This window comes from Otolemur garnettii, unplaced genomic scaffold (genome assembly GCF_000181295.1).
Source record: "Otolemur garnettii isolate 467f Iridium unplaced genomic scaffold, OtoGar3 scaffold00056, whole genome shotgun sequence".
Lineage (NCBI taxonomy): Eukaryota > Metazoa > Chordata > Mammalia > Primates > Galagidae > Otolemur > Otolemur garnettii.
Window position 1 is genome coordinate 8,148,770 of NW_003852451.1, and position 19,888 is coordinate 8,168,657.

The following is a 19,888-nucleotide window of genomic DNA, read 5'->3' on the forward strand; positions in this document are numbered from 1 at the left end:
AGTTCCCACACCTCACTCCTCAGCACAGCACGCACGGCAGCTTGCTGGCCTTGGACAAGGCCGCAGGGAGGATGTCCTCAGCATCAAATCCCGCTTGAACAGTCCTGTTACATAGGGACAGAGAAGTTCTTTCTCGATGATGCTTTCTGTCAAAAAGGCTAAGTAGCCAATTTCAATACCAGTAAACACACAAGATTTAAACATTTTCATTTCATTACACAGTTTTAATAGGGAAAATATTGTACAATAAACATCTGCTGTGTGCAGAATACTATGCCAGTCACTTCTAAGGCTAAAAGATGGAAATTGGTCCCTGCTTTCTGGGGACTCAGAGTCCAGTGGGTGAGGCTGCCATCACAGGGTGAGGCAGGGAGGTTAATTCAACTAGAAAAGTGTCTTCTCAGAGGAGGTGGAACTTGACCTGGGGAAGGCCCGGATTCAAAAGGCAGAGGCTGGGGTGAACCACATCCCAGGAGGAAGGAGCAGGTTATCGAAGGCCTGGGACCCGGAAGAACACTTTTAGGGAGTGAACCATCAAAGTGGGGAAGGGGAAGGAGGTATAATCAGAAAGGGCCAGATTGCCCAATTTATTTACATTCTCGGTTTGAACTTTCCAGAGGATCAGTCTATTAATCAATTACTAGGTAGCCAGATGCGCCGGCCGAGGTGATGTTGATGTCCCCAAGGAAATTGTGATCTGTGGGGGAAAATAGTCTTCTCTGCAGGAAACTGTTGACATTAATCTAATTAAGGCGCACAGGGCTCTGAGTTACTGGGTGGTCCCAGGAAGAGAGAGACGTGTGCTCAGAATGAAGAAACTGATTCTCAAGTTGGCGTTTCCCAGGCAAGCTGGGTAAATAATAGGCGGTAAATGACTTCCAAATTCTAGTTCACAGCAGTCAGGACTGAAGCGCGGAGGGAGCCTGGAACTGTAGGAGAAGGCACTAAAGGGCTTCCAGTAACCCTACAAAACACACACACACGCACATGGCGTAGAAATCACAGTTCCCTGGAGCAGAGGGTTTTGTCCTGAGAGACTCGCCACAGTAAATGCAAAGCCAGTTCTTTGGAGAAAAACACTGGTTGTGACCAGGAGCCAAGTGATAAAAGTTCCAGTGTTGGAAGCATCTTTACAGGTGTAGGTTTCACTGGCGTTGCCTACAATCTGACCTGGCAAAAGCTGTTTAAGTTCCTTCCCAGGCAGGGCAACGCTGTCCAGCAAGGCAGTGCAAACTTGCTCTTCAGTGAAATTTCTGGGAAAGAAGGATTTATGGGAAAAAGTGAAACTGGTCTTTCTTTCCACAGTTTTTATCTTTAAACTTTTGGCAGGACTGCTTCCAGATTTTGGTGTATTCACAAATATGTCCATTGCTATTGAAAACACTACAATTAAAATTACAGTGAGATTGTTCACAACACTTTCCCACCGTGGAAATCCTACGTGGAGGGGACTACACTAATAGCAAAAGGACATCTCAGTCCCCCACCAGGACCTGCTGCCCTTAGTGGCTTTCTTTCAGTCACAAAATGTACCTGTTAATTAAATGCTGACTGTCAGAATCTCCCAGGGACACCAAAGGATGGCACCTCCCCCTGGGCTCCCCCACTGTCAGTCGCGTTTATAAGAAAAGCCAAAATATGTTTCTGTCTTTAAATATTCCTGCTTTTAAAAATGCGGGAGCCCTACTTACTCTTTTCTATCGTATTTATGACTAGTTTTTGACCCTAGGTAGTTCAGCGCCTCCCCTGGTTGCTCAAGTAGGCATGGTAGCTCCAAAATTATGGGTAAGTGGAAATATCTGTTGATGTTACTGTTTCTGCGGACCATGGAACCGTTTGTGCTATGCATTTTTAAAGATGATGTACGTTGCATTATATTTATTATTATTAATGAAACAAAAGGAGATTTTCAAGTTTCAGCATCAGGTCCCAAATGTGATACTCTCTTGTGGATAAGCATTTCCCCAAATGGTCACCTAGACTTGTCTGATACAAACTGCACGGTTCAGTTCAGACATCTTGTCTCCATTTATAAATGAACCACTGGGAGGGTGATCTTTGAGAGAAAGTATGGAGAGAGCACTGGGCATAGGATGAAGTTTAAATACGGCTGAGTAATGTGACTGGGGACTGGTTAACTAACCTGTGGAGTCCCAGTTGTCTCACCTATGAAACAGGGGGAATGACATAGTCAAGAGTGTCACATTGATAATTATATGAAAATATCTAATGCATATTTCATGTTCAGTAAGACTCACCTCCCACCTCTTCTCCCCACTATTTGCCTTGGAATAGTAGAATGCAGCACTAATGACGCCAAGAAACTAGCTATTTACATTCAACTAGACAAGAACATTGCCTACCAGGGATGATGAAGTCATTTCATTTCAAAAAGAGAAGTGTTATTCACTTATTTGTTTTTGGCGGGCAATGGCGGGCTGAGTAGAGGAACCTGAAAGTTGCATCTCCCAGAATAGAGTTAGGATTTAAGGTGGCAACTTCTGGAAGGCAGGTTCCACTTTTACATCAGCAGGAGCTTTCTGCATGGCCAGGAAAGGTCTTCCTCAGGAGCAGCCGTGCCCTCGGCACTAGAAGACTTCAAGGACAGTCCTAGGGAGACAATTTGGTAGGGGATGTTGTGGGGCAAACCCATCAGGATATGATGTCAAAACCCGTTCAGCCCTGAGATTCAATGCCACTGAATGTCCATGTGTAGTCCCACAATTCAGACATAAAGAAGAAAAAGAAAAAGAAGAAGATACTAGATGACAGGACAGTTTAACGACTCGTATAATTTATAGCATTTACATTTAAATCCAAAGTCACCACAATATTGTCAACAAAAAAAAAGTTAGCCTTTATTCTGCTTTTCAAAATAATTGTTACTGAAAAGAACGTGTACATGTCTATTTCTTATTATATTTCATAATAAATTTAAAGATATGATCCTCTACATAAGAAAGAAATATCCCTGGCCACATTCAAAATTTGCTTAAAAATTCAAAAAGTTTTAAAAGTACCTATCAAAAGGGAAATAGCACTTTTGTTATATCCAAATAACTTCCCCATTTTCCCCATTGCCATATGTTGATGACTGGGTTTGTAGCGAGACTCTTTAGAGGAACTGGGAAGATGTGAAGTGAAACCAGAAAGACCTCAAGACTCAGGCCGGGGGGAAAGGGGTGAAGACCGCCCTGGGCAGCTGCAGGAGCACTGTGGAACGCACAGAGCCACCGTGGGGAGACTCAAATGAGCAGGAAAGAGGACGTCCTGACTCCAACACTTGTCACAACAATCAGCAAAACAATAAACATGGAGAGCGATGAATCACCAAACAACATACATGGAAAAGAATTCTGTTGCTAAAGGCTATGGCTGTAGGGGGGACTAAAGGAGACATGAGACGGGGACACGACAAGTAAACAGAAGAGAGGATGTAGAGCAGCAGTGCTCAAACTTATTGGTCACAGGAACCCTGTACAAATTATTGACAATTCCAAACAGATTTAATTCATGCACATTTTATCTAGCAATGTGCCACAACAGAAACTAAAACTGAGAAAACGTTGACCCAAAACTGCATTTCCTTACCTAACGGAGCACCACACCTCATGCAGCCTCTGAAGAGCTCCACTGTGTACTGAAGAGAATTAGAGTTTTAACAAGCAAATAGCATCTCAGTCTTATTATAAGATATAAGAGCAGTTTTGACCTCTTAGACCCCCAAAAGGGTCTCCTGGACCCCTCGGTGTCTCCGAGTGCACTTTGACAACTGTCGATGTAGACAGACTTGAGTTTCTGGAATCTCCCTGAGGGCCACCAGCACGGACTTGTCGCAGGAGAGGACACAAGTAGATGGGCCCGTGATGTCCTTATCTTCTCACCAGAGAAGTACACTTTATAAAAGTGTGTTCCATTTTATATATTAGGATTCTAGAATCATCTTCCTTTGAATGTAGACTTCCATGGCACAAACAAAGCATGAAACTCATCATAGTTGTAAAGCTGCTAGGGTGTGTATTGTGTGGTACAGTGCAAGGTAAAGAGAAGAAATGAAGAATTAGAGAAAATAGGGTCTTCATTTTAGAAAAGAAGGAAATATTTTAACGGAGGTTTGACATTTGGTGTAAGAACAATGCACACATTAAGTTTCCGAGAAAAATTCAGAAATTAAGTTTGCCAGGTGAGAAAGGGTTATAAAATACAAACTAGCCAAGAAAATATATGACAATAAATATTCTACTTTATAGAATATTACAATAACATGCCATTTTGACTATTTTGTAAGTAATAGCATATATTCAGAAATTCTTGATTGAGTACAGGGGTGAGGAACCTCAGCCTTTAAGACCACATGTGGCCCTCAAGGGCCTTGAGCGCGGCCTTGTGACTGAATCTAAATTTTAAGGAGTAGCCTTTTATTTTTATTAATACATGTTTGTTAATCTTTTGTATTTTTATTTTATTTTTAAATGAATGTATTTAAAATACCAAAAACTAAAACAAGTTGTAATGAAATAATTCTCCTAGATTGACCAATTAGAACATTAGTGAGCCACAAAGGTTAACTTGACGGCTGCTGTGCTCATGATTTAGTTCTAGCTTCCTCCACCTGACTGGTGCCACTCCTGCATGAGGCTGGTTGGTGAGAATTTATGGGGACTGAGTAGGCCAGTCTGTTGTCAGCTTTTGACAATGGTGCACTGTGTTTCTGTTTGATGTAGAATTTGTGAATAGTTGCACAGCTTGACACCACTTCTTAACTCTGTCTGCTTACCAGCCCAACATGTCAAAGAAGACCAAGAGAACACTGAAGAAGGAAAACAGATTTTTTAATAAATATTAGGAATTGCAATACTGTCTTGTTTCTGCTAAAGATAAGATGATTTGCCTGCTTTGTGATACTGCAATATCAACATTAAAGAAATTCAGTGCTCATCAGAATTATAACACTCAAAAGAACCAAAAATATTTTAAATTAGAAGAATAGATCTATACGGTGGTATTGCAAAAATTAAAAGATAAAAAGCAAAAGCAAAGACAATTCTTTCAAGTAGCCATAAGACCCAGAAATCATGCCACTGAAGAAATATATAGACCTAGCGTATATACTCAGGGGAAAAAAAGAAGCCATTCAGTGATGTAGAAATTATGAAAGAATGTGTTGTCCAAGTTATAGGATGCTTAGACCCCCCTCCAAATGTTTCAAAGTACAAACAATTGTCTCTTTCAAGGAGAACCATAATTGATGGGCAGCATGAATTAGCCTTCAACTTAACAGAACAACTTCATGCAATACTTCAAAATAAATAGATACTATTCAATTACTTTGGATGAATCAACTGATTCTACTGACTCAGCACAGGTTTATATTTTGTTCAAGTCACAGCAGAAAATGTTCTTTGCTATGAAGAGTTACTCATTTGGGGCACTCTTGTGAACAGAACACAGGGAAAAGATATCTTCAACAACTTTAAAGATAAATGTTATGAAGTTGGACTGAATTTGATACATTGAGCGGGGTATGGACAGATGGTGCACCTTCCATGACAGGAAAACATGAAGTGCTTATTGCACAGATTAAAAAAAAGTAGTAACAGATCTAGATGCTCATTTTTCTCATTGTACCTGCATCAGCAAAATCTCTGTAGTAAAGCTACTATTTTAAGAGATACTTTACCACAAGTTATCGTATTGTTAACTGTATTTCTGCAAATAGACATGGCATCAACAGTTTGGTAACACACTACAGTTGACAGTAAGGTATTTAGGGAGGATTTGCCATGTCATTCTAAAGTGCTTTGGCCATACCAGAGACAGGTGCTAGCCAAAATTTTATCTTTGTGAGAACAGATAACTAAAATTTTTGGAGAACAGAATCAAAATGAACTATTGAAGATTTCTGTAGGGATGCAGCATTTCTGTGTGATATCGTGTCAAATCAAAATGGCTTGAATAATACTTTGCAAGGTAAAACTAAGTCTATATATGATATGTGACCCCCCAAAATTAAGCATTTTGAAAAAAGTTGTCTTTTTTTGAAATATTTATTCTTCAAACGGAAATTTTGGATGAATATTTTCTCCAGTTAGCAAAGGTCATTGATGAGCAGGATAATATATGTGAATCATTCAAAGAATGTGCAGCTGTTACAGACCTTTTAATTAGAGAATATATAAAAGGTTCACAGTTTTGGGAATCCTGATATCGGACTCAAATTAGCATTTCAGCCTCACCTAGTTGTTATCACCAAGGCATCTAAAGAGCTACAGATGGAACTGATTGGGCTCTCAGAAGATGAAAATTTAAAGTCATTGTTTGATGCTACGAAAGATAGAATTGAAATATGGAAAAATGTAGGAGAATTCTCACACCTTCAACAACATGCCCCCAAAATGCTTTCTTTTATTTCAACGAATTATTGCTGTGAAACCACATTTACTCCTATGTAACCCAAATCTAGATGCCCTTAAGATCACAAATGACTGATAGCCTTCTAGAGGATCAGCTGGAACTTCAGACCTCCATGCTGCAACCAAATATTCAAATGCTTTCCATAAAAAGCGGACACAACAATGGTAGTCTTTAAAAAGTTAGTTAACTTTAAAATTAACAAATAGTTTCCAATCTTTGAAATTACTAACTGCATAGTTTTTAGATTTTTACAATATAAATCACATTTTTTAGTATATCTAATTAACATTTCTTGAACATAGCCTTCCAACATGTAAATGTTCCCCACCCTTGATCAAGTACATACTCTCATACTCTCAGAAAGTAATGTGGCCTTCCAACATGAAAATGTTCTCCACCCTCCATCAAGAACATACTCTCTGCCTGGCACTAGGCTAGGCCCAGCCTAAATTCCATTCTTATTTAAAAAAGAAATCAGTGAATTCATTTTGGAGGTTTGTAAAGGCAGGAGAGGGCTGAGGAGAGAGTTATAGCATCAACAGCTGCCTTGGAGATGCTGAGTAAACTCTGGCACTGGGACAGTTTTAAGAGAGGGGAGTCGGAAGCCCCCAAACTGGATCTGTTCTTAAGCCACCCACTGAGATGCTGAATTTCAGAGCAAACTTCAACTTCTCTGTGCTTTGGTGTCCTGAAGTCTGCCCGACAGTGACCTCCTCGGTATAGAGACAGTAAAGCTATCATGATGAAAAAGTCTTAAAAATTAAAGGTGCTGGTGATAAGTTAAGCCAAGTTACTTTTAAACTTTTTACTGACTGACACACATGCCACAATGGCCACGTAAGTCTAGAAGCACCCACATCAAAACATGGGCCATTTAATGGGCACGGTGGCTCACACCTATAATCCTAACACTCTGGGAGGCCAAGGCGGGCAGATCACTTGAACTCAGGAGTTTGAGACCGGAGCAAGAGCGAGACCTTGTCTCTAAAAATAGCCGGGTGTTGTGGCGGCTGCCTATGGTCCCAGCTACTTGGGAGGCTAAAGCAAGAGAATTGCTTGAGCCCAAGAGTTTGAGGTTGCTGTGAGCTATGACGCCACAGCACTCAACTGAGCTGAGAGCAACAAAGTGAGACTCCATCTCAAAAAAAAAGAAAGAAAGAAAAGAAATGGACCATCACAAAGCGCCTCTCTGGACCCCAGAGTCACCACTTATCCCTTTTGGGAAACTGCTAATCTGGCTTCTAACACCCCTGATTACTTTTTCTATCTTTACATTTTGCATTAATGCGAGCGTATAGAATGGGGTCCTTTGAGTCTGGCTCGGTTCACTAAGCATTGTGTTGTTAGATCCCGCTATACCGTGGGGTCTGGTTACAGGTTGTTCAGTCCCAGTGCCATGTAATCCTCGCTCTGTGTGAGTGTATCACAGTGTATGTGTCCATTCTACTGTTGAGGTACTTGAGTGGTTTCATACATAGCCTTTTATATGTAGAAAAGACCAGAAATTCTCTCTTATACAGAAGGAGGGAACAGATGAAATTCACCATCTCTTTCTACTTTAAATTGGTCTGAGCAAAAGAATTTTTTTTGTTTTCCCGTGTCAGAATTAGAACTAATCTGGCTATAAATTATTAATAATTAACAATATAGTATAATGTGGCTCGGCGCCTATAGCTCAACCGGCTAAGGCGCCAGCCATACACACCTAAGGTGGCGGGTTCGAATCCCCAGCCCGGACCCGCCAAACAACAATGACGGCTGCAACCAAAAAATAGCCAGGCATTATGGCGGGCGCCTGTGGTCCCAGCTACTTGGGAGGTGGAGGCAGGAGACTCACTTGAGCCCAGGAGTTGGAGGTTGCTGTGAGCTGTGATGCCACGGCACTCTACCCAGGGGGACAGCTTGAGGCTCTGCCTCAAAAAAAAAAAAACAAACAAAAAAAAACAATATAGTATAATGTAATATACGTGTTTCTTTGCTATAAACTATTTTCACCTGACAAACCTACTTTTTGAATTTTTCTAAGAAACTCAAAGTATGCAACTGTTCTTAATGAAAACATCAATCCTCAATTAAAATATTTCCTTCCTTTTAAAAAGGAAGACCGCATTTTTTCTAATCTGTAGGTTTCTTCTATTACACCCTGTACCACACAATACACTATATCAGTTGTTTAAAGCTGTCTGAGATATTTTTTTCGCCAATGGAATTCCATATTGAAGAGGAGATGATTCTAGAATCCTGATATGTCAAATTAAATTTTTTTAAGTATATTAATATACATTTCCACCTGTTAACTTTTCAGAAAGGAGAAGGGGGTTACTATGTTGCCAGCTGGCTGTAGGGAACCTTCTTCCTACTTACAAAGGAAACCAGCCAGGCTTTTGATGGTGATTATTTCTCAAGGGAAAGGTTCTCTTTGGTTGTGACATGACAATGTCCCCCGTACGGTGTGCTAATCCACGTCTGGTGCTGGTGGATGGAGTATATGGGGAGTGGGGGGGGGAAAGTGCCCAAACAGGACATCAAAAAATAAAAAGCACCTGAAATTACCAACTTAGAAAATAAAACGATGTTTATGCACAGAGTAACACAATTTCTCATTCACACATCCCACCTGTGACATTCATCGGAGCCTTCACCTATGGGTTGTATGTCATCTTTTCCACTCCTAGTAGTTTATAGATTTTTTTCTACTTTGAAATGGAAGAGAAAAAATAAAAAAGACCCACAGCCACCCTAAAAGGAAGAAGGAAGTGAGAGCTCTCCAGTGTCTGGCTGGCTGTGTCTTTGTGACGGCCCATGCTGTTCTTTCCGGTCTGGGTGAGAGTCTATGTTTCCACCTGCCCGCCCCCTCCAGCTTATAACGCAGAGCACATGACAGGAGGGCAGCTCAGTCTCTGCCCACCAGCCGGCGAGGAGGAGCAGACTGTCATGCTGTCTCTCCCATTTTCCACGGTTCCTCGGAGGTGAAAGAACTCTGGCGAGAGACTCTCCGAGGGTGAGTACTATAAATTAACATGACTAGAACTTCTAAGCTGCCTGGCTAGTCACGGGTCACTAAAGCCACATGCCATAGAAAACAGCGCGGCCGTGGGACCTGCTGGAGCTTCACAGAGTCTCAGGACGCAGAAAGCTCTGCTCCGGTGTGAAAGCCTCCAGTTTTTTGGTGTAGGAATTCTGTAAATGTCATCTTTGTTCTATGTTTTATGTTTACCATAAGTAGCATCCTGAGAATACTTTTTTTTTCCTTTTGGGATTAGTTGGAAAAAAAAAATCTGTGCAAAGCACTTAGTACAGTAACTATCACATAGGGAGCACGCCAAAACGATGATAGTTGGTATTGTAATTGATATTCAGATTCTTGAGGCAAATAAGTTAATATATATTTGGGAATGTATATCTAGAAATAATAATTTAGTATAGTATATCTAGAAATAATAATTTAGAAAGAAATGTGCTCGGATGCTGTTCTTAATTGCATAAGACATCTGGTAACGTAGAACTGACTTTAAATGAAATATTTTCTACCTAATGGTTTCAAACCTGTGCTTTGACCAAGTGGGACTGAAAGTGGCCAACTTATACTGTACAGCTCTTCACTCTCACCCACATGATCTGTTGCAGACAGAGCCAAAGCCCCCCGGGAGTGGAATTCACCCCTGGACAGCCAGCCGCAACGCCGATGAAACTACTCAGCATCCACGATGCTGTAGGTACCCCGCTTACATGTATTAATTCATCGTTCCTAGAGGCAGGAGCCAAAAGATGCTTACTTCATTTTATTTTTTTCTCTTTTAGTCAAAAACACTAAATGCCAATAATATGGAGACACTAATTGAATGTCAGTCAGAGGTGAGAAAATCTTTGAAACGTTTTATCTTTACTATAAGACTATGGAAAACTTTCTGTTTTAATTTGTTATTTGAATTGTTTAAGTATCGGAGTAGAAAATTCACATCATAAATGTAGTAAATTAAACACATTCGTTGGAATCCTATGTGATGATAATTATGACTTTAATTGTGCTTCTAGAAGCTAGAAAACAAATCAGCATATTCTCTTGATTTAATTTTTAATAAGAATGAAGTGTTGTGGGTATGTTTTGTGGAGAAACGACTGGGTAGTTTTCTTCAGTCCTTATTTCAAAACAAAATAAATATCTCTTTAGGGTGATATCAAGGAGCACCCCCTATTGGCATCATGTGAGAGTGAAGATAACATTTGCCAGTTCATTGGTGAGTTTGAAAACATTCTGATCTTTTATGTAAGTGCTAACTACCAGTGTTCTTGGTTTGCAAAACCACAGAGTTTTTACTCTACTAGGAATTTTTTGTGTAAGTGTTCTGTTAAAGACCGCAGAACATTAACCCTTAAGTGGAAAGCACTCTCAAATCACGAGAGCAGCAAGTGCTCAGGGAGGAAAGACCCGTCCACAGCCAGCCCCCCAGTACTGCCGGGGGGGTTCCAGGGGGCTAAGTCCCCTGGCCATTTAGATTTGCACCATTAAAGCATACGCATCTGTAAAACACACAGTGCCTTTTTTATTATCTTCCTTCTCTGACGAGAAGAATGCGTCTAAGAGTTCATGAAGCAACTGTCGCTGGTCTCTAGATCCCAAAGAATTCCCTACCCTTAATTTCTTTCATTGTACATTTCATTATGACCAAACCCTGACCCCACTCAGCTGAACTGTAAGGACAAGCCCCTGCTCGCTCATCTTTTTTCCACTTGCCAGTATAAAATGTATAGGAACAGATGCCGTATATTTAGAAAATATAAACTTTATACTTAGGAGGAAGAAAAGGAAAATAAAAGAAAGAGAGGAAGGAAAGGATGAGAAGGATGGGAACTTGTAAGAGGCAATACGCACTGCACACACATCTGCTGGATTTGGAAGGATAGAGTATCTCAGTAACACTTCACTGATAATTCCCAATTGCCGGGTCTAGGGTCAGGCCTCCCGGCAGCAATTTGTGTTTGCCCTGGTCCTAAATCAGCAACCCAGGTGACCGCAGGTGGACAGAATGACCTTGCTCCCTCTAGTGGCTGAGAAGGGTTAGTGGCAGCCCTGCTAAGCGCCTTCAAAAGGATCTTGAGCAAGTCACTGCCTCTCTTTGTTTCGTTTTCTTCACCGGTGGAAGGAGGAAATTAAGTCAATCTATTGCATATCAGAAATGTCCTCTAGAGTTATTAAGGCCAATAGGTCAAGATGGTTGTTTATGCCCTGCACGGTTAGGTTTTGGTAATTTTCTGCAGCAAACAGCTGATAAAGGGGGAAAACAGGAAAGGTGGAGACTTTGAGGAACCTTAGTGTTGATATTTAGGGGCTGGTTGCCCTGGTTACAGTGTGGTGGTTTTTCAGTTGGTTTTTCTAGATTAAGATTCACACCCTTTGCTTTCTCAAGTTTTCAAAATTATTTCCCCCACATGGCACACTGTAGATAACATTATGTGACCAACACTGTCCATTTTCCCAGCTGGATCTTAATACTGTAATCTAATTCTTCTCTCTGCCTCATTTTCTTGGCTGTAGAAGTTAAGAAGAGGAAGAAGGTGCTGTCCTGGCCCTTTCTCATGAGGAGGCTCTCCCCGTCCTCAGATTTTTCTGGAGCTTTAGAGCCAGAATTGAAAGAGTCACTATTTGATCAGCCCTTGTCCATTATCTGTGGTGAAAACAACACACTCCCCAGGCCTATTCAGGTAGGTGCACATTTACTCAGAAACCTATGCCCGTTTTCTAGTGGATGTGAAAAATACTTGGGAAATCTGCCTGCCATTCTCCTACCCCGTTTTCTACTCTCAGAGATGGCCTTCCTGCATCCCCGTGCAGTCTGAAGAGGGTGTACAGGGCTCCAGAACTTGGGCCTGGTTTGCCAGTGAACTCAGAGTGATGGTCCTCCATTCCTCTGACCTCAAGGAATTGAGAATGCTGAAAATTTGTAGTTTCTGAAACGTCAACAGGCAGAGATGCAGTATAGAGTACATGACAGAAATCTAAGGTTTACATGGAAATATTTGAAAAGCGAGAAGTCAAAAAATTCTAAAATGTGTAAAATTAGAGCTTTCACAGCAGTCCTCCTCTAGAGAAATGATAGGGTTGCAGGAGACAGTTGACAGCAACTGACCTGGAAGCACAACCTGGCATCAGTACTCTTGTTAAGGCTGTCTGAGTGCAACAGAGAAGCCAGTGTTAGGGAAAGTATATTTTATGGCGAGTAAAGTTGCAGACTTTTCATATACATTATCTTAATTCTCTTTCTGCGACCTAAACATAGATTTTCGTGTATTATTAGTGGCGTTAGTAGCAACGTATGTGTCCTCAGGCCAAGGGTAACCAACGCCTGTTCCTACTCCTGTTTCCTACAGGATATTCTCACTATTCTCTGCCTTAAAGGCCCCTCCACTGAAGGCATATTCAGGAAGGCAGCCAACGAGAAGGCTCGCAAAGAGCTGAAGGAGGAGCTCAACTGTGGAGTCACAGTGGACCTGGAGGGGCTCCCTGTGCACCTGCTGGCTGCGGTCTTTAAGGTGAGTTCACCACATTTGTGCCAAACAACCTGCCAGTCGGCTCTGACACACTCGTTCTCAGGAAACAAGAAATGAGTTCTTATCCCGGCAAAACCAAGTACACTGATCTTGGAGTCTAATTTTCTTTGTTAATCCCTTTATTGATACAAGTAAACACTTCTGTTTCTAGAACCCTAGATTCTAACAAAACATGATGCATTATGTTCCCCCAAAATTTTGATGAGAAAAGGCAATTCGATTGCCAGTGGCAAAGTCCATGCCCTTCATTCCAGGGGCTTTTCAGAATGCACCTGCCTGGGGGTGATGCTTCCCACTCGCCCTGTTGTTAGGAAGTAGCTGGAAGTCAATGAGTTGGAGAGAGGCTTCCCCAGGTGGGTCAGGTGCAGGAGTGAAGGGGGTGCAGCCAGTGATGGGACAAGCATGGAGTACCTGGAGGTGGAACTAAAATAAGGCCAAAGTGAGGACACAGCATATGACACAACACAGATAACGTGTAACAGTCTGCCTCTCGCCCCCCAGGACTTCCTCAGGAGCATCCCGCTGAAACTTCTCTCCACTGACCTCTTTGAGGAGTGGATGGGTGCGCTGGAGACGCAGGACGAGGAGGAGAGGATCGAGGCTCTGAAACAGTAAGTCGCCAGCGTGATACCAGGAGGCAGGCCTGACACGGCCTCTACCTTCTGACCCTTCAGATAACTGCTGAAGTGCGTCACGATTCCTGTTTCATGAAAATTGTAACATTTAGGGAATCTGAGTGGACTTGCTCATCCATTCCCGGGATAAAAATGGGGAGGAGGGCCCTGGGGCTTAAAAGAAATATTTTTAGCCAAATGAAATGTTTCTTCAAAAAGTTGAAAGTAAACTTTAATACTCACAAATCTCAAGAGGTTAGGGTGTCTGCAAACATAAGAAGTTCAAACAATATGAGATGAAAGTGTACCCAAAAGCTTTAACATGGGCTAACCAGCAAAGTGTAGGAACTTAGGGTTTTCTCTAACCTGTGTTGACGGATGTCATGCAATACTTCTCCAGGAAACATCCCCTAGAGCAATGGTTCTCAACCTTCCTAATGCCAAGATGTATTTTCATTGTTACAAAGGGGTCGCGGCCCACAGGTTGAGAACTACTGCCCTAGAGCATAGTACAACAATCTGGAAGGCATTGTTTTATTCATAAAATTCCATAGCATATTTCATGTTCTTATAACTAACCAAAATGGCAACCACATAGAAACAAATTCCAGTGAGAACAAAAATAATTACACACACAAAGGAAAATGTGACCCGTTAGCAGCTGGAGAATTCTACACGCCTGCCTTAAAATGCCAGCAGGAACTACAAGAGGGACTCTCCCTCACAAACTCAAATATTGTGACCTGGTTGTATTCTCATTAACCTGAAACTTAAAAGAAAAAGACAAAGTGAGACTTTTGAAAGTCTGTTCTTATTTGTAACAATGTTGCTGCTTGAACGTTGCCTTATTTACTTACATGCCCTTATAAACTGATTTATTCTTCATAACAATTTCTCAGAATGGGATAAAAATGTGTCATTTTAATTTTTTTAATTTGAGTTCAAAATAAAAAAGGCAAGAAAACCAATCTAGCAGTGTTAGAAAGAAATTCCACATGGCTAAAGCAATACTTGACAAAATATTTTTCAAAATGCCAAGGCAGGCTTGGCGCCCGCAGCACAGTAATATAACCACAGTGCTGGCCACATACACCCAGGCAGGCAGGTTCAAACCCATTCTGGGCCTGCTAAACAACAGTGAAGACTGAAAAAACAACAACAAAAAAAATAGCCAGGCATTGTGGTGGGCGCCTGTAGTCCCAGCTACTTGGGAGGCTGAGACAATAGAATCGCTTAAGCCCAAGAGTTTGAGGTTGCTGTGAGCTGTGACACCACAACACTTTACTGAGGGTGACATAGTAAGACTATGTCTCAAAAAAAAAAAAAATGCAAAGACAAACTATGGTGTTTAATACAGGCTTAGTTTCATAATTTCAGATCTGTATAAATAATTAAGGATTTTGTTATTGATATCTGAATTATAAAGACTGGTTTCTTAACTCTTCGAGACCTTGTGGCTAACCAATCTCGTTCTGTGTCAGTTGCCACTGGAACTGTCTGAATGAGCATTTCACAATATCACTTGTGAAAAGGCACCTTCCTCATTTTAAAGGAAGTTTGGTTTAGGCAGAAACTTTCAACTTGCCACACGAAAGCTGGATAGAAGATTAGCCTTTTTTAAAACTGACATCCCTTAACTTTTCTCCAGGGTTGCAGAGAAGCTCCCTCGGCCCAATCTCCTGCTGCTAAAGCACCTGGTATACGTCCTGCACCTGATTAGCAAGAACTGCGAGGTCAGCAAGATGGACTCCAGCAACCTGGCCATCTGCATCGGGCCCAACGTGCTCACACTGGACAATGACCAGCACTTGTCTTTTGAAGCCCAGAAAGACTTGAACAATAAGGTTTGTTCTGCTTATTTATGAGAACCTCCCAACTCATGATCTCACCGGCTGCAAAAGCCAAGCAGAGCAAAGCTCCTGAACTTCTCCCTCTGACTCAGAATCACAATAAAAATATAAAATGAGGGATGCTTTTGTCATAGTTGTGATCGCTCATGAATTTGAGGAAACCAAGACAGAAGTGCTATAGATTTTAGCACCTCCCTCTCCCAGGATAGAAATGCCCTGTGCTTTTTTTCCTTTAGTGCCCCATTCTCCAGCAGTCCAAATATCAATTTAGGAAGCTACTTACCTAAGTGGAAAGTTTAAGTCAAAATGTTTTAAGTTCTTAAACAAAAAGTGTATGTCTCAAAAGCACTGAGTAATATCTAATTTTAATGTCTATGATTGCTACTAAACTTCCGTATCCTCTTTATAAACACACAAAAGTCTAGAGTCTCATCTCCCTAATAGTTGCCCCCCATTTTGTCCCCAATCTTCCCCCACCTCAAAAAAATCTTTCAGCTAACAACCTGCCAATTTTTCCTCACAGGTGAAGACATTGGTGGAATTCCTCATCGATAACTGCTTTGAAATATTTGGGGAGAACATTCCAGTGCATTCTAGTGTCACCTCTGATGATTCTGTAGAACACACTGACAGTTCAGGTACGGAATGTGCTTCCATTACAATTGTGGGGAAAGCTCGTGCCAGTCCGCCCATAATATAAAGCAGCTCTGGGATCTGAAGCAGGAGGTGCCTTTACAGATACCAAGTCAGACTAGTCTCAGGTCCATAAGGAAGCCATGAATGAGAAAACCTCGCTCTCAACTTTGCTTTCCATACCTCCTCAAGTGCAGGCACCCTCCAGGGTTAGTCTGGAACTTTCTCCCTTCCTATTCCAAATCACGAATGACTGCTCCTTTTGCTAAGTAACCTTTAACTGTGAAGGTGGAGTAAGAAACTTGTGTGTTTACATAATGGAATATGAGTCCGTGAAAATGGAAACGGGCCCTGTAAAAGAGCCATCCGAAGGATCGCTTTTCAAACTTCAGGCTAATAACTTCACAATGAAATGCTTCTTCTCTTTTCTCTTTTCCTCCTTCCCTCTTTTACTCTCTCCTCCCTCCTACGCTATCTCCTCTTCCTATCTGTCTTCTCATCACTAATTAGATCTGAAAAGACAAAGCTTCACTGTGGCAAATTCCTTGTCATACCAAGCCCCCCAGCAGTTCCAGCAAAGTACCTAGTGCCATGATTGGAATGAGGAGGGTGATGTGTAGTCAAGTTTATTTCTAAAAGAATCTGAACAAAATGTTCAACTCTTCCTTAACTCCCCCCAGACGTGTCAACCCTGCAGAATGACTCAGCCTATGACAGCAATGATCCTGATGTCGAGTCCAACAGCAACAGCACCATCAACTCTCCCAGCGGGCAGCCCCAGGGGCCCACTGCTGTGTCCACTGGCTTACTGGACAGGGGGCAGTGGGACGTCTGTGAGCCAAGCCCGGAGCCCATTGCAAGCACAGTAGCCAGGCTGAAAGGCCGCCTCAGCCAGCCGGACAGGAGGTACTCAGAGCCCAGCTTGTCATCCTCACCAGAGAGCCTCCAAAACCAGACAACTACCCAAACCCTAACGAACAGTGAGGGCGACCTCCCTACGCCTCACGCGGGCTCTTATTTGGAAAGTGAGGAAGCTGAAGAAGACCCATTCCCAGAGGAGGTCTTCCCTGCAACACATGGCAAAACCAAGAGGCCAGTGGACCTGAAGATCAAGAACTTGACCCAGGGCCTAGCCTTACCACGGGGACTGGTCCCCAAAGCCCTCTCCAGTGGCTCCCTAGACGGTTGCTCAGACAGCTCACCTGCAGCTTCTCCTTCAAGCCCCAAAAGAAATTTCTTCACCAGGCATCAGTCTTTCTCCACAAAGATTGAAAAATGCAAACCCAACAGAGAAATTAAAAAACACTCCATGTCCTTCTCCTTTGCCTCTCACAAAAAAGTGCTGACCAAAACCCCCAGCTTCGGGAAAACCCACGGCTCTACCACAGATCAAGCCAGGAAAGGTTCTAAAAGAGAAAGCCAGCTTGCCGGCCGGGTAGTGCAGGACGACGGGGCTGACACCCACAGCCCTAGCGCCCTGGGCTGCGGACTGAGGTCCTGCGTGCTGTCGGTGGACGATGTGTTCCAGCTGGTGGACCCGGGTGGTCCCGCGAGCCCGCCCTCTTATGAAGAGGCCATGCGGTGCCAGGCTTGGGAACCTGCTGCCTACGGGAGCCAGACAGTGGGCAGCATGAGGGCAAGAGCGCTCAGTGGGCACCTCATTCTGCCACCTCTTCTCCCATCTGACCACAGAGGGGACTCAAGAGACAAATGCAGTGGGGAGCCCCTTCCTGGGCACAGACTGTCAGCCTTGACCATGGGTTGGGCACACAGTAGGACCATCAGTGCTTCTGTGGAAACTCTGGGGCACGTGGCTGTCCCAGGCAGACCTGAGCTGCCCCGGCTGAGGACCGTGGCCGAGGCTGTGCAGAAGAATGAGAGGGACTATCTCGTGCGACGCTGTAGCCAGCCCATCTTTGAGGCTGACCAGCTCCAATGTGCTAAGGAATCCTACATTTAGGCCATGCCTTAGCCCGTGCCATCTCTGTACAGACAGGGCCGTGGGAAGAACAGCTACAGTTCCCTGCTGAAAGGTCGTGAATAAGCTCCTTTAGAAAGGGCTGGAGAGCCCTCCTCGGTGGGGACAGCCACACCATGGTCATGGAGCACCAGATGGTGTCTATGTGTGCTCCTGGATTTGTGCAATATGTAACAAATGTATAAAATGTATGATAGCCAGGGTGCTAGGGCCCAGAAGGGCGCATAGAGCCCTGTGTACTTGGCTTTTCCACAGTAAAGTCCATTGCTGTTCTCTCCTCCTGGGGTACTTTTCTCCTGGTTACTGTTTAAAAATCATTTTTGCTTTTTGAACGTTGCCTCAAATGTCATGCTAATTTTCACATTTGCCGCAAATTCCGTTTAGGGAGAAATGCTTAAAACTCTGGTCTAGGCTTGGCGCCTATAGCTCAACTGGCTAAGGCGCCAGCCACGTACACCTAAGGTGGCGGGTTCGAATCCCCAGCCCAGACCCGCCAAACAACAATGATGGCTGCAACCAAAAAATGGCCGGGCGTTGTGGCGGGCGCCTGTGGTCCCAGCTACTTGGGAGGCGGAGGCAGGAGACTCGCTTGAGCCCAGGAGTTGGAGGTTGCTGTGAGCTGTAATGCCACGGCACTCTACCCAGGGGGACAGCTTGAGGCTCTGTCTCAAAAAAAAAAAAACCTCTGGTCTACATTTACTCCACGAGCACCCTCGTGACAACTAATCACCACGGTAACAGAAAGAAACAGACTATGAGCCGTGGAGTTCGGTGTTTGGAGTTGTCAAAACATTACGAACACTGGCAAAAAAAGAGGCCACCGTGAAAATTATGAAAAGGACTTAAGCATGTCCTTGCGATCATCTGTTAGGTCAGGTAGACGGGGGAAGATGCGTTGCACCCACGTGCACTCGTTTCGGGCACTTTGAATTTCATTGGTTCAGTGATGGCTCATCCAACAGTGAGGAGGTAAATGATTTTATAAGCATTGGGGGTCGTATGTAAAACTTCAATGTAATTTCACTACAATAAATTGCCTTCCTTATTTGAAACTGAAAATGTTCGTTCTTCACCGACATGTTACTGCCTTTCTCTTAGTTAGTAGAAGTTTGCCAAGAAAATCCTTCCCACACTGGTTCACTCAGGAAGCATTTGTGGAATATGTGTTCACTATTCCAGACTAGCAGGCGAGACTGGGAATATCGTGTTTAGGAAGAGACAGTACCTGTTCCCCAAAACCATTTTGAAAAATACCTGATTTATGCCATTTTTTTTAGTCACTCAGAGGCCAAAAAAGAAATTAGTATGCAAATATAGGTAAATATAAGAAATGTAATATTTTTCATTTCCAGTGGATTAAACTTTTCTGTTCTTTGACATATCTTATCTCATTTTTATAATGCTCAATTTGCTTAATTCTTAGCAAATATAGTGGTAGGCTGTTTGTAATATGGGGGCTATCCAGAAAGTAATATGAAAAATAGTATTGACAATGGCTGGACCCTTTCCAGATAGCCTTTGTATAGTAGAACTTTACTGCTCAATGACTGAGATATTTATTCAATATCTGGGAAATATTGCACTTTAGTTTTTCTTATTTGTCAACTTTTTTAATAAAATACTGTGCATGCTTTTTATTTGTTATAAAAATATTTTTGTGTCAGCTAGCTACCAGATGGTGAAGACTTATTCTTTTCAGAGGTAATTTATTAATAATGTTATGCAAAGTTAAGAATATTATAAACTAGATTGCTCAAGGTAGCATGTTCAGGCCTAATATTTAAAAATACTGGCCAGGCATGGTGGTTCATGCCCATAATCTTAGCACTTTGGAAGGCTAATGGGAGGAT

At 42.6% G+C, this 19,888-nt stretch overlaps 1 protein-coding gene across 1 annotated transcript; it reads left to right on the forward strand.

Annotated features, from left to right (window-relative positions):
- Positions 1-9,335: 9,335 nt before the first annotated feature.
- Positions 9,336-18,442, forward strand: TAGAP (T cell activation RhoGTPase activating protein). Its single transcript, XM_003792401.3, has 10 exons — positions 9,336-9,415; positions 10,042-10,126; positions 10,216-10,269; positions 10,586-10,652; positions 11,951-12,117; positions 12,784-12,945; positions 13,465-13,574; positions 15,226-15,421; positions 15,951-16,065; positions 16,741-18,442. The coding sequence occupies exons 2-10, from the start codon at positions 10,100-10,102 to the stop codon at positions 18,018-18,020; spliced, it is 2,178 nt and encodes a 725-aa protein (XP_003792449.1). The 5' UTR covers positions 9,336-9,415; positions 10,042-10,099; the 3' UTR covers positions 18,021-18,442.
- Positions 18,443-19,888: the final 1,446 nt, after the last annotated feature.

Coding starts and splice junctions, on each gene's coding strand:
- TAGAP (XM_003792401.3), top strand. CDS start 10,100: ATGAAACTACTCAGCATCCACGATGCT. Junction 12,946..13,464: donor TGCTGGCTGCGGTCTTTAAG/GTGAGTTCACCA, acceptor CTCGCCCCCCAG/GACTTCCTCAGGAGCATCCC. Junction 15,422..15,950: donor AGAAAGACTTGAACAATAAG/GTTTGTTCTGCT, acceptor TTTTCCTCACAG/GTGAAGACATTGGTGGAATT.